The 13890-nt window shown below is 43.5% G+C and overlaps 1 protein-coding gene across 1 annotated transcript in view; it reads left to right on the top strand.

Annotated features, from left to right (window-relative positions):
- Positions 1-1377: 1377 nt before the first annotated feature.
- Positions 1378-13890, top strand: part of igsf10 (immunoglobulin superfamily, member 10) — a 48123-nt gene continuing 35610 nt past the window's right edge. The window contains exons 1-4 of the mRNA XM_072572058.1: positions 1378-1664; positions 3748-4046; positions 4286-4415; positions 7447-7837. Of these exons, the coding sequence (XP_072428159.1) occupies positions 3835-4046; positions 4286-4415; positions 7447-7837 (733 nt within the window). The 5' untranslated portion in view covers positions 1378-1664; positions 3748-3834. The remainder of the gene's footprint in view (positions 1665-3747; positions 4047-4285; positions 4416-7446; positions 7838-13890) is intronic.

Genomic DNA, 13890 nt, shown 5'->3' with positions numbered 1-13890 from the left:
TCCTTATTTGGTCTGGCCTACCAGAGGGAAAATACAATAATACTTGAAAATGAACATATTGGAACACCAGAAACAAAAGCAGAAAATGCTGGAAGAACTTGACAGGACTGATAGCACCAGTGCAGACAAAGTGGTATTATCTAATGTATAGTGGTATTACTGCAAGACTATTAATCTAGCGACCCAGGTAATGTTCTGGGGTCCTGGGTTCAGATACCGTCATGACAGATGGTGAAATTTCAATTAAATAAATATCTGGAATTAAGATTAGAATAGATTCACTACAGTGTGGAAACAGGCCCTTCGGCCCAACAAGTCCACACCAACCCTCCGAAGAACAACCCACCCAGACCCATTCACCCCTGGCTAATACACCTAACACTACGGGCAATTTAGCAAGGCCAATTCACCTAACCTGCACATCTTTGGACTGTGGGAGGAAACCCACGCAGACACAGGGAGAATGTGCAAACTCCATACACACAGTTGCCCGAGGCAGGAATTGAACCCAGATCCCTGACCCTGTGAGGCAGCAGTGCTAGCCACTGAGCCATTGTGTCACCCAGAATGTAATGATGATCATGAAACCATTGCTGATTGTCAGGGGGGAAAAAAAATCTGGTTCAGTAATATCCTTTAGGAAGGAAACTGCCATCCTTAACTGATCTGGTGTACATGTGACTCCAGACCCACAGCAATGTGGTTGACTTTTAACTGCCCTCTGGGCAATAAATGCTGGCCCAGCCAGTGACACCCTCACCTTGTGAATGAAAAGCAAAAAGCAAAGTTAGTGTTTCAGGTACAGGGTAAACCTTTTTCAGTAGTGGACCTGAAATGTTAATTCTGCTTTCTCTTTTTTTGATTTTACACTTTGAGGTGTAAAAAAATGACATAATTATGCATAATTTGCAAATGTTACTGCTTTTTTCCTGCTAGACCTTATATGACTCCATTTCTACAGACCCTCTGAAATGGCCTAAGCAAGAGCTATGGCACTTAGAGATGGGCAACAAATACTGATGACATTTTGTAGTGACCCTCAATGACTGAATAAAAGAAGGGAAAGGAAGTGTGTTTGTGTATGAGGGAAGGAGGGATTTCTCTGGAAAAAGCATGAATGAGCTCAGCGGCTAAAAGTAGGGATAAGTTACAGGTTGGCAATATCTCATCTGAGAAACTGGGCGGGAAGAAGTAATAACAGCGCTCTCTCTCTCTGAGACAATTACATTCTAACTTCAGACACTTGCAAGTTTCTGGGGGAAGTGAGCGCAATGAACCGGGCTGGTTCAGGGATAGGGCTAGAGAGAAAGGTTTGGTACTTATAAAGGCCATTGTTGGGCTGGAGTGCGGCGTCTGTGGAACATCCTGCCCTCTCTTTCTCCCATACTCTGTACATTCAGAGCTGGGTTAGGGGCGGGACCTGGCCGCTGTCTGTAAAACTGCGCAGCTCCAGACTTGTCTAAACAAACTTCAGGCTGAATCAAACCTCCTGACTGCATCCTTTCTTTTTTTGTTCACTACCAGAGGAAGGAGGATTGGGGCAACAGGTGAATCTCTGTAATCCGGGTTTGAATTGTTTCTGGACTGGACAACGTTAGAGCTACCTCATTGATTTGAATCCTAAGGTGGTCCAGCTGCAGTTAAACCTTCGTTGCTGCTGACCGGTGAGTGTTTTTTTTGTACTTTTCTTTGGAGGGGGGCTTTGTATTTTATCACGTTCTGTGGAACACAGTAACTGCAAGGTGACAGTGCTTATACCCCCACCCACCCACCCACCCATGTGTGAATGTATGCTCCCCGCGTAAATTCAGTTGTTGTCAAAACAAAAAGTCATATAAGCTGAATATCTGCATATCTTTACTGGGGTGGGTGGAGAGGTGATGCTAGATTTCAGATGGATCGACTAGATAGTTGAAAAGGAATCCCCTTACACTTGGGAGGGCCAGCACATACTCAATGGGCCGAACGTCCGGCTTTTGCACTGTAATTTTGTACTGCACTGTGATTGGACTGGGCTAGCAGGGGGAACGAGTCTGACCCAGTGTGTCCTTAATGCACACTTTCAATCTCCCAGCACTGTCTTAAACTGCCCTCCACAGCCACCTCGGAAAGACACAGTCCCCGTGCATTGATCTCTCTTTCTCTCTCTTTCGCTTTCTATATATAAAACTCTGCCCAATTTTCAACCCCTACCTAGTCCTGATTGTAAACGCGCAGCTCCTGATTCTCATTCCCTTCCTTATCAAACCATTAGACCGTTATTTTATACATGATCTGTTGGTCTGGAGTGGACAAGTTCAGAAGTCACACACCAGGTTATAGTGAAACAAGTCTATTTAAAATCACAAGCTTTCAGAGCTCTTTCAGATAAATCTGTTGGACTATGCTGAGATTTTCCAGCATTTTCTCTGTTGGACTATAACCTGGTGTCGTGTGACTTTTTTGTCCTTATTTTATACATGATTATAATTCTCGTTTTTGGGGAGGGGTGAGTTGGACACCATTTCTGAAAATTTTAAGAAACAGCTTCCTAAATGTGTGAGAACGAAGTGGGTGATGATGAAGCAACGGTTTTGGAAGGTTCACTGCGTTGGTGGTGGTGAGGGAGTTGGGGAGACGGAATTGGAATGAGCCGTTAATTGCAAGTTTCCATCCAGTTTTCTCATGAAACTGTGTTTGGGCTGAGTCTCAGACTTGAGCGTTGTGCGCCGAGTGTGCCAGTGTTGAGCTGGACTGGGAAGAGAGAGAGAGAGAGAGAGAGACGTGTGTGTGTGCTGGTCTGGAGGGATGGTGAACCCAGTCAGCAAAGCCAGGCGTGTGCTCGCCCTGCATTATCAGCGCGTTCCCAGTTACAATTCCACCCCGACTAAGACTAAAAGGGAGGAGTCACTGTCTGATCTGAAGGATCCGGACTCGTTTTTGAGCCTGCTCGGGGCTTCCCATCTCCCAGAGCATTAATTCTACGACTGAACCACAAACCATTTATATTTTCCGTGATATTTCACAGAATTGTTGTGGAACAGAAGGAAGCCATTCGGCCCATTGCGAGGCAAACGTTCTGTTATCAGTGCCAGTCTCCTGCCTTTCCCCCAGATCCTCGCACACCGTTTCTTTCCATATTATCATCCAATTGAATCTCCTACCACATTTCCAAGTGCATCCCACACCGAACCACTGGCTGAATGATTTCAAGGTAACCTATCACACAATGGAAACATAGAAAATCAGAACTAGAGTAGGCCATTCTGCCCTTCGGGAATGCTCTGCTATTCGACATGGTCGTGGCGGTTTGGACACAATTCCTGCAAATCTCAAGAAACCTCTTCATAGATGGACCAGCTCCCACCTCTGTGTGGGAATGAGGTGGGTGAATGATGGAGTTAGCAGTTATTGGAATTGTTCACTGCATTGGTGCTGGTGAGGGGGGATTGGAATGAGATGTTCATTGCAAGTTTCCATCCAGTTCTGTTGAAGCTGGGTCACAAACTCAGTCCCATATTCCTGCTTCCTCTCTCCATACCCTTTGACCTTTTAGTCTTAGGAACTATATCTAAATCCATCTTGAAAACATTCAGTGTTTCGTCCTCAACTGCTTTCTGTGACAGGGAGGTATGTTAACATAACATAAAATAGTGGTCTAGTAGTTTTACTCAGCTGTTATACTGCACTTACACAATTCTGCACATGCAGTAATTTAAATTGGATCTCGGTTTTGAAAACTAATGCTCACCTTTTTTTGACTTTCAGTCTCACTCAGGCTCTTTCCAGTCTCTGGTCCGTTTGCAGGGAGTTTGACCTTACGGTATGTAACTCATTGCTAAAGGGTCAAAGAGGATGAGTGCGGTCCGCCAAGGGAGCCTATCTCTCTTCTCTGGGCATTGTGGCCTGCTCATGACCTTGGCAGCTCTCGCCGGGTGCTTACACCTCTGCACCGCTTGCCCCAAGCAATGTGCCTGCTATGTGCCAACCGAAGTCCACTGCACTTTCAGATACCTCAGTGCCATCCCAGAGGACATCCAAACTCAGGTGGAGCGTGTAAATTTGGGGTGAGTTTCAGCCCAATCTTCCTTCTGTACTGCTTTGGACTGGTCCTCTTCCAATAAAGTTAAAAATCACATAACAACAAGTTAAAGTCCAACTTTGAAAGTACAAACTTTTGGAACTTGATAAAGGAGCAGCGCTTTCAACTAAACCTGTTGGACCATGACCTGGTGTTGTGTGATATTTAACTCCAGTCCAACATCGATACCTTGACATCAATACTAAATTTGTCATTTCCTTGCAGGTATAACAACCTGATGGAGCTAACGAGCACCAGTTTTACTGGGTTGAAAAGTCTCGAACTGTTGATGCTTCATAGTAACAAGATTCAAGAGATACCAGACAAAGTCTTTCAGGATCTGCAGTCGCTGCAGGTAAGGTCAATCAAAATAGTTGGAAATAAAACTTTTATTTCAGTTCATTCTCAGGATGTGGGCACAGGGCATTGAAGAAGGCTTTTGGCACACTGGCCTTCATCAGTCAGGCATTGAGTACAGAAGTTGGGAGATTATGTTGCAGTTGTACAGAACGTTGGTGAGGTCACACTTGGAGTATTGTGTTCAGGTTTGGTCACTTTGCCATAGGAAGGATGTTATTAAACTGGAAAGTGTGCAGAAGAAATTTACAAGGATGTTGCCAGGACTCAAGGGACTGAGTTACAGGTAGAGGTTGGACAAGCTGAGACTTTTTTTCTTTAGAGCATAGGAGACTGAGGGGTATCTTATAGAAGTGTATAACATTATGAGAGGCCTGGGTGGAGTGAGTGCACTCGGTCTTTTTCCCAGGGTTGAGGAATCAAGGACTAGAGGCATCAATTTAAGGTTAGAGAGGAAAGAATAAAAGGGAACCTGAGGGGCAATTCTTTTACACAGAGAATGGAACACATATGGAATGAGCTGCCAGTGGAAGTGGTTGAGCCGGGTAACATTAACAACATTTAAAAGGCACCTGGACAAATAGAACATCGAACATAGAACAATACACGCAGAACAGGCCCTTCAGTCCTCGATGTTGCACTGACCTGTAAACTAACCTAAGCCCATTCCCCTACACTATCCCATCATCATCCATGTGCTTATCCAAGGATTGTTTAAATCTCCCTAATGTGGCTGAGCTAACTACATTGACAGGCAGGGCATTCCACACCCTTACCACTCTCTGCGTAAAGAATCTACCTCTGACATCTGTCTTAAATCTCTCACCCCTCAATTTGTAGCTATGCCCCCTCATACAAGGTAACATCATCATCCTATGAAAAAGACTTTCACTGTCTACCCTATCTAATCCTCTGATCATCTTGTAAGTCGTTATCAAATTCCCCCCTTAGCCTTCTTCTTTCCAATGAGAACAGCCCCAAGTCTCTCAGCCTTTCCCCAAAAGAGCTTCCCTCCAGACCAGGCAACATCCTGGTAAATCTCCTCTGCACCTTTTCCAATGCTTCCACATCCTTCCTGTAATGGGGCGACCACAACTGTACACAATATTCCAAGTGTGGCCGCACTAGCGTTTCATATAGTTGCAGCATGACATTATGGCGTTGAAACTCAATCCTTCTACCAATAAAACCTAACACACCTTCTTAAGTAAACCTTCTTAACTGCACTATCAACCTGGGTGGCAGCTTTCATGGATACAATACATAGATAGGAAAGGATTATAAGACATGGGCCAAGTGGAGGGAAATGAGGTTAGTGTGGATGGACATTTTGGTTGGCATGGACTAGTTTGGGCCAAAAGGCCTGTCTCCGTGCTGTAGGATTCTATGAGCTGGCAAGTCTGGTATCCATTTGCTTGTCCCTTATTGTGCTGAACAGGAAGTGTCCGACCTGCATTCTGCAGTTAATTCGAAAGTTCAAAGTTTATGGCTTAGTGACCATGAAGAGAGAACAATATATGCCAGAGTCAGAATGATAGGTCACATGGACAATATAAGTGTCCCCATGCATTTGCCACCCTGTCCTTGAAGGTGTAGGCATCGTGGGTTTGGCCAATACTCGCAAAGCAGCATTGGTAAATTGCTGCAATGCATCATGGGCTCGAGCTGTTTATCATCAAACACTACTTGGCACAGTGGCACCTGACACATGGGAGTTGTCCTCAGTGTCAAAATGGGACCTAACCTCCACGTGGTTCCCTTTCCAGTGTTTGATGCAGGTGAGTCGTAGTAACTTCAGAGGGCAATTAGGAAACAGGCATATTGGACAGACTGACAGTCAGACTGGAATCATGGTGTTTTTCCTGCAGTAAAGAACGTTCATGTTTCCTCATTGCCCAACATGCTGTCATTTCAATATCTCACACTGTTTCTCCGATTGTTAGTTCAGGCCTCTGAGTTAGTACTCCGCCAACATAACTATTACACTCACAGGAAAGATCACAAATTTTGTTAGAAATTTCCAAACAGTAAATGGAGAAATCAATGTCAGTAGCAATTCAAGCAACATTTCTGGAAGGTTGACTATCTTAATAAATCAACTTTTTAAACTGCTATTCCTGAATAAGTCGGTTCAAGGCTACTTTGATTTAGTTCTCAGGGACAAGCCAGGATAAATTATGTCTTTTCTTAACAATCTTCAGAGCCATTTGTTTCATTTTATTTTCTCTGTGGAGATTTAGCACAGGGAGGATAAGAAATGTTTTTTATATAGGGAACTATGTGGCTGTAGAATGCATCACTGGAGTAGGTGAGTAGAGGTTAGAGTACTTCAACATTCAAGATTGTGTTAGCTAAGTGATTCAAGGTAAGCCGATGACAAGTCATGCAGAGAGGTTACACAAGATTATGATTACTGCTGGTATGGAAGATGAACGCTAAGTTAGTCCAGTAGCCAGTTTTTATTCTATTTAACTATGCTATTTAATGCTATTTAGAATTGGGCAATGTCCACGTCACCTTAAAACAGAAATGGATCTACATGTAGCAGTGAAATCAGCATCTGTTGTTCATGTGATTTTATCTCTCGTCAATCACAGGGCTAGTTATATCTTCCACACATTACTTCAATGTGTCAGGGCCCTCTGAGCAATGTACTTCTTCGCTCAGGTTGACAGAAAGTCCCCTTCGATTGCAGAGATTACCACAACAGAAACTAAAATGTAGTTGCGAGTGGATTCTGTCAAGCTGTAAAACTTTATTAGGTCCTCTGCCAATATATTCTGTACCTGTACACCTCCCTCCACTTCACCTGATGATGGAACAGCACTCCGAAAGCTTGTAATTTTTAGATGAGTCTGTTGGACTATAACCTGGTGTCGTGTGACTTTTGACTTTGTCCACCCCAGTCCAACACCACTATCTCCACATCATTTGATGGGTCCCTACAGTGTTGTGTGCATGGCCATTGCCCAGATGTTTGTAGATACCATAGAATGAGCTATAATCACCTCGTTTGTTGATTTTTAAAGGTTCTGAAGATGAGCTACAACAAGATTAAAGCACTGAATCGTGAGACTTTCCACGGTCTTCGGAGCATAGTGCGGTTGCACATGGACCACAACAGCATTGAATTCATTAACCCTGAAGCATTCTACGGGCTAACCTCATTGAAACTGCTCCACTTGGAAGGAAACATGCTTCAGGAACTACACAGAGATACATTTGTCACATTTCGCTTCAGCCAGATCTTCAAAATGTCTTCAATAAAGCACATTTATCTGTCAGATAATGCTCTAACATCCATTCCCAGTGATCTGATTTCTTATATCTCAGAACTTGAAAGCATCTATCTGCATGGAAACCAATGGTTTTGTGATTGTAACTTGAGGTGGTTAACTGAACTCAACGAAAGACTACCAGGTATGGTCAATCATTTATCTATCATGCCGTCATTTTCAATAATCGCAAGCAAATCACTACTATGTAGCACACTCATAGAAACCTCTTTCTGCACTGAAGGGTTTCTATGATTTTATGAAATGTAAGAACAGGAGTCGGCTATTCAGCCTCTCGAGCCTGTTCCACCATTCAAGGAGATCATGGCTGATCTGTCATCTAACCTGTCTTTGGCCCATATCCCATAATTCCTTTGCTTAACAAAAATGTATCTATTTTGTATTTAAAATCAAGAACAGATGTAGCAGTCATTGCCATTTGTGGAAGAGAGTTCCAAACCTCTACCCTGTGTGTGTAGAAGTGCTTCCTAACATCTCTCCGGAACACTCTGGCCCTAATTCTCAGGCTGATGCCCATAGTTTAGAATCTGCAACCAGTGGAAATTGTTTATTTTAATCTATCCTGTCTTTTCCTCTTCATTATCTTGAATACTTTGATCAGGTCACCCTTTAACTTTCTAAATTATAGAGAAAAAGGCATAACTTGTATAATCTCTCCTCATAACTTAAGCCCTGAAGTCCATGTATCTTTCTTATAAACCTATAATCGTTGTTCTTCTGAGGCCAATATTTTCTCAAATGGTATTTGTTGCTGAAGTCTATAATCCAGGCACAATGCTAGATTCAGTGGGGATGAAAATTCACCGTGACTTATTGTTCAAACCATTGTCTTGCACCTGGAACATTTATTTTAGAATTAGAATCCCTACAGTGTGGAAACAGACCATTTGGCCCAACAAGTCCACACTGACTCTCTGAAGAGTAACCCACCCAGACCCATACCCCAACACCAATTACTCTAGACTTGCCCTAACTAATGCACCTAGCCTACATATTCCTGAGCACTGTGGGCAATTTAGCATGGCCAACTCACCTAACCTGCACATCTTTGGATTGTGGGAGGAAACCGGAGCACCCGCAGGAAACCCACGCAGACATCGGAAGAATGTGTAAACTCCACACAGACTGAGGCTGGAATCAAACCCAGGTCCCTGGTCCTGTGAGGCAGCAGTGCGAACCACTGAGCCACCATGCCACCTTGAATTCATTTCCAATAACTATATAATGCAGAATATCAGTCCATGTGGTGCCATCTATTTATCATTACCATCAAGATGAGGTTTTACTCCAATATAGCTACTTTGTTAATGTACCATGCCATCTTATGGCTGTATAGTCTTAATTACATAAGGACTAACAGTTTAAAACTGATCAGAATTCATTTGCTTTTTGACAAGACGAGTACAAAAATTAGAAGACATTTATTTGTTCCAACTCCTGATTCAGAAAGTCAGCAGAAAGTGAGTGTGTTCCTCATTTGGATATACTTTGAAGTAAGATCTCTGAAGTGCTTTTTACAGTCTCAAATCCAAAACATTGCTCGATCTGTTGTGTCCTTAGCCAATTGGAAAATGTCTGGCCATTGTTAGTAAAGCAGGAGTTGGAAAGATATTAAACAAAGTTGATATTTAGAAGTTCTTAAGAACGGCACAGACTTTCATGAGTCTGAAAATGCTGTATGTCCATAAGGATGCTACCATATATATATATATATATGGCAGTCAACGGAGTTCTGTGCACAAACAGAGAAGTTAAAATTAAACCAGCTTTTTGAGACCAGGGAGGATTTAGAGTAACAGGTTACATTTTTGAATTGTTGATCAAGGGGACGATCCATTTGAAGGGAACAAAGGCATTTAGAATCATTAGAATCCCTACAGTGTGGAAACAGGCCATTTGGCCCAACAAGTCCACACTGACCCTCTGAAAAGTATTCCACCCAGACCCATTCCTCCACCCTACATTTACCCCTGACTAATGCACCTAACCTACATATCTCTGAACAGTGGGCAATTTAGCATGGCCAATTCACCTAACCTGCACAGCATTGGACTGTGAAGGACGACAATATAGGTTTACAAGAAAGACATCTGGACTTCAGGGCTTAAGTTATGAGGAGAGATTATACAAATGATGCCTGTCTTTTTCAAAAAAATCAAGTGAAGGGGTGATCTGATCAAAGTGTTCGAGATCGCGAGAACTCAGAGGAAACCATGCAGACACAGGGGAAATGTGCAAACTCCACAAAGATGGTTACCCAAGGCTGTATCTGAACCTGGATCCCTGGTGCTGTAAGGCAGTAGTGTGAACCACTGAGTCAATTATTGCTGCAGAATTCAACATTGCTGCAGTAACTAGAGAGAGAGAAAGCAGAGTTAATGTTTTGAGCCCAGTGAGCCTTTTTCAGTCTGATAGTAGCAAGGAAAAGGTTGGCATATATGCTGAAGACAGAAGGTGGGGAGGAAACAGAGTGAGCAGATAGGGGGAGATGCAGCCCAAAGAGAGACAGAACAACAGTTAGGGAGTCACATGGATGGATGATAGTACATTCAGCAGAAAGGAAAGCTGATAAAGGGGACCATAAGTGGGTGAAAATGGGATGGCTGTGCTGAAAGCAGGCCATGTCTTGGCAGGGCTTAGACTTTTGGGTTGGGGGAAGGACATGGAAAAAGGTGTCCAGGTTTGAAAATGATTGAACTCGATATTGAGTTCTGAAGGCTGCAGGGTCTCCAAGAGGAAGAGGAGATGCTGATCTTCCAGCTTCTGCTGAGTCTCACTGCACTGCAGCAAGCTCAAGACAGGAATGCTGACCAGGAAACATGGTGTAAGTATCCATTTCACAGTCACGGGTTTGTATATTGGGCCTCATCATATGAAACGATGGCCTTACGGAAGTAGAGGCAAAGGGATGTACTGATTGTAATAACATCAGCCACGTGGACCTCATAGAATATGAGTTCCCTGATTAGGGCTGTTAGATCTAAATGGAGCAAGAGAACCCATACGCTGGTAACCAGTTGGGTGCGGACCATGGAAAATCCTCCTATCTCTGGTTGGAACAGTTAAATTGCTTAGCAACATCTGAATCAGAACCAATCAAATAAACATCTGGTTAAATGGTCACCTGGTTCTAATGGAGGGTGACACAGCTCAGCCACTTCAGTGATCACAAAACCGGGCTTTAAAAAAATTCGATCTGGGCTCATAGAGTCATAGAGATGGACAGCACGTAAACAGACCCTTTGGTCCAAATCATCCACGCCAACCAGATATCCCAACCCAATCTAGTCCCACCTGCCAGCATCTGGCCCACGTCTTTCCAAATGCTTCCTATTCATATACCCATCCAGATGCCTTTTAAATGTTGCAATTGTACTAGCCTCCACCACTTCCTTTGGCAGCTCATTCCATACATGTACCACCCTCTGAGTGAAAAAGTTGCCCCTTAGGTTTCTTTTGTATCTTTCCCCTCTTACCCTAAACCTATGCCCTCAAGTTCTGAACTCCCCAACCCAAGGGAAAGACTTTGTCTATTTATCCTATCCATGCCCCTCATGATTTTATAAACCTCTATAAGGTCACCCCTCAGCCTCCGACGCTCCAGGGAAAGCAGCCCTAGCCTATTCAACCTCTCCCTATAGCTCAAATCCTCCAACCCTGGCAATGCCCTTGTAAATCTTTTCTGAATCCTTTCAAGCTTCACAACATCTTTCCGATAGGAAGGAGACCAGAATTGCATACAATATTCCAATTGTGGCCTAATCAATATCCTGTACAGCCGCAACATGACCTTCCAACTCCTGTACTCAATACTCTGACCAATAAAGGGAAGCAGACCAAATGCCTTCTTCAGTATCCTAGCTACCTGCGACTCCATTTTCAAGGACCTATGAACCCGCACTCAAGGTCTCTTTGTTCAGCAACATTCCCGAGGACCTTACATTAAGTGTATAAAGTCCTGCTAAGATTTGCTTTCCCAAAATGCAGCACCTCACATTTATATAAATTAAACTCCACCTGCCACTTCTGCAGTGTGGAGGAACATAGATCCCTTAAAATTGCCACCCAAGTGGGCTGTGTTTTTAAGAAAGCATATGATGTTTTGACTTTCATTAACAGGGGGATTGAGTTTAAGAGCCATGAGATCTTGTTGCAGCTGTATAAAACTTTGGTTAGACCGCACTTGGAATACTGTGTCCAGTTCTGGTGGATGCTTTGGAGAAGGTTCAGAGGAGGTTTACCAGGATGCTGCCTGAAATGGAGGGCTTACCTTATGAAGAGAGGTTGACTGAGCTCGGACTTTTATCATTGGAAAAAAAGAAGGAAGAGAGGGGACCTCATTGAGGTGTACAAGATAATGAGAGGCATAGATAGAGTTGATAGCCAGGGACTTTTTCCCAGGGCAGAAATTGTTAACACGAGGACTCATAGCTTTAAGCTGTTTGGCGGAAAGTATAGAGGGGATGTCAGAGGTGGGTTCTTTACGCAGAGAGTTGTGAGAGCATGGAATGCATTGCCAGCAGCAGTTGTGGAAGCGAGGTCATTGGGGATATTTAAGAGACTGCTGGACATGCATATGGTCACGGAAATTTGAGGGTTCGTACATTAGGTTTACCTTAAATGAGGATCGATGGTCGGCACAACATCATGGGCTGAAGGGCCTGTTTTGTGCTAGACTGTTCTATGTTCTAAAATGGCTGCCCCAGTTCTAATTAAATGCCCAGAAGTCTTTTAGGAAATTCTAGGGTCTATCAAAGCAGCCAAATCCACCTTCCATGTTGGCCAGTAAGCAATTCCACAATTTTGCAAGGCCCTCTTAGTGCAATTTGCCTTATGGACAAAAGTAGAGGCAGAAATCAGAAAGCGGGAAAGCGAAGGAATCATTAAACCACCCCAGTTTGTGGAACGGGCAGCACCGATCATACCATTTGTGAAGCCTGATGGGCTGGTTCACTTTTGTGAAGATTTTAATTAAATGGTAAACGACATCTTGCAGCTGGAAAAATACCCAATCCCTCACATCAAGTATTTATACACATAACTGGCAGAGGGGTTGTCCTTCATGAAGCTGGAGATGAGCCATGCATACTTACAGTTGTGGTTAGAAAAGGATTCCCAAAAGTATGCTACAATTTATACCCCTAAGGGTTTGTAGCAATACACAAGACTGACATTTGGGGTATCGTCAGCCTGTGCAATTTTTTGGCAGACAATGGAGAACATTTTTGCAAACTCTCCCTCGCGTCATCATTTATCTAGATGATGCGCTTATAACAGAGAAGACCAATAAGAAGCACTTTGAGAACTTGAACATAGTCCTTTGATGTTTCTCCCAGGTGGGTATACATCTTAGAAAGGAAATAATGGGTAGTCCAGGCATCCCAAGTGAACTACTTGGGCTACAGAGTCAACAGGGCCAGGCTACATCAGTTGGAAAATAAAGTGAGTGATCAAAGGTGGCCCGGTGCCAAGTCTATACTGGAACTTAGATCTTTCCTTGGGCTGGTGAATTATTATGGAAAGTTCATGCATAACCTAGCCTCCATCCTGGCATCTCTGCATCAACTCTTAAAAATGGGTCAGCCTTTAAAAATGGTCATATAGCCATGCCATAGCTTTCAGGGAAGTAAACTAGCAGCTGTTATCCTCTAAGGTGTTGGCACACTCTGATCCCAAGTGAGATCTGGTATTGGCATGTCATGCCTCCACACAAGGCATCAGGGTAGTATGAGCTGATTGGTGGCACTATGGAGAGGAACACCCAATGGCATATGCATCTGCAACTTTGGCTAATGCAGAGGGTGAATATACCCAGATAGAGAAGGAAGGTTTGGTGGTCATATTTAGTGTTAGGAAGTTCCACCCAATACCTTTATAGCCACAAATTTGAGATAATAATGGACCACAAACCCCTGCTCGGTCCACTTAAAGAGGACAAGATAGTGCCGCTCATAGCTTCTTGTTGAATTCAGCGTGGGCTGTAATACTAAGTGTGTATGTTTACAAGTTGGAGTACTGTCCAAGTAGCAAATGCAGATGGATTGAGCCACATCCCACTGGCAAACACACCAGCTGTGATACTGTCACTGGAAGAGTATGTAATGGTTGTACATTTTCTGGGCACACTTATGGTCACAGCTGACGATATCAGACATTGGACACAGAAAATCTGGTCCT

Source organism: Chiloscyllium punctatum, chromosome 6 (genome assembly GCF_047496795.1).
Source record: "Chiloscyllium punctatum isolate Juve2018m chromosome 6, sChiPun1.3, whole genome shotgun sequence".
NCBI lineage: Eukaryota > Metazoa > Chordata > Chondrichthyes > Orectolobiformes > Hemiscylliidae > Chiloscyllium > Chiloscyllium punctatum.
Note: the sequence above shows the minus strand (reverse complement) of the source record. Positions and strands in the feature narration are given on the sequence as shown.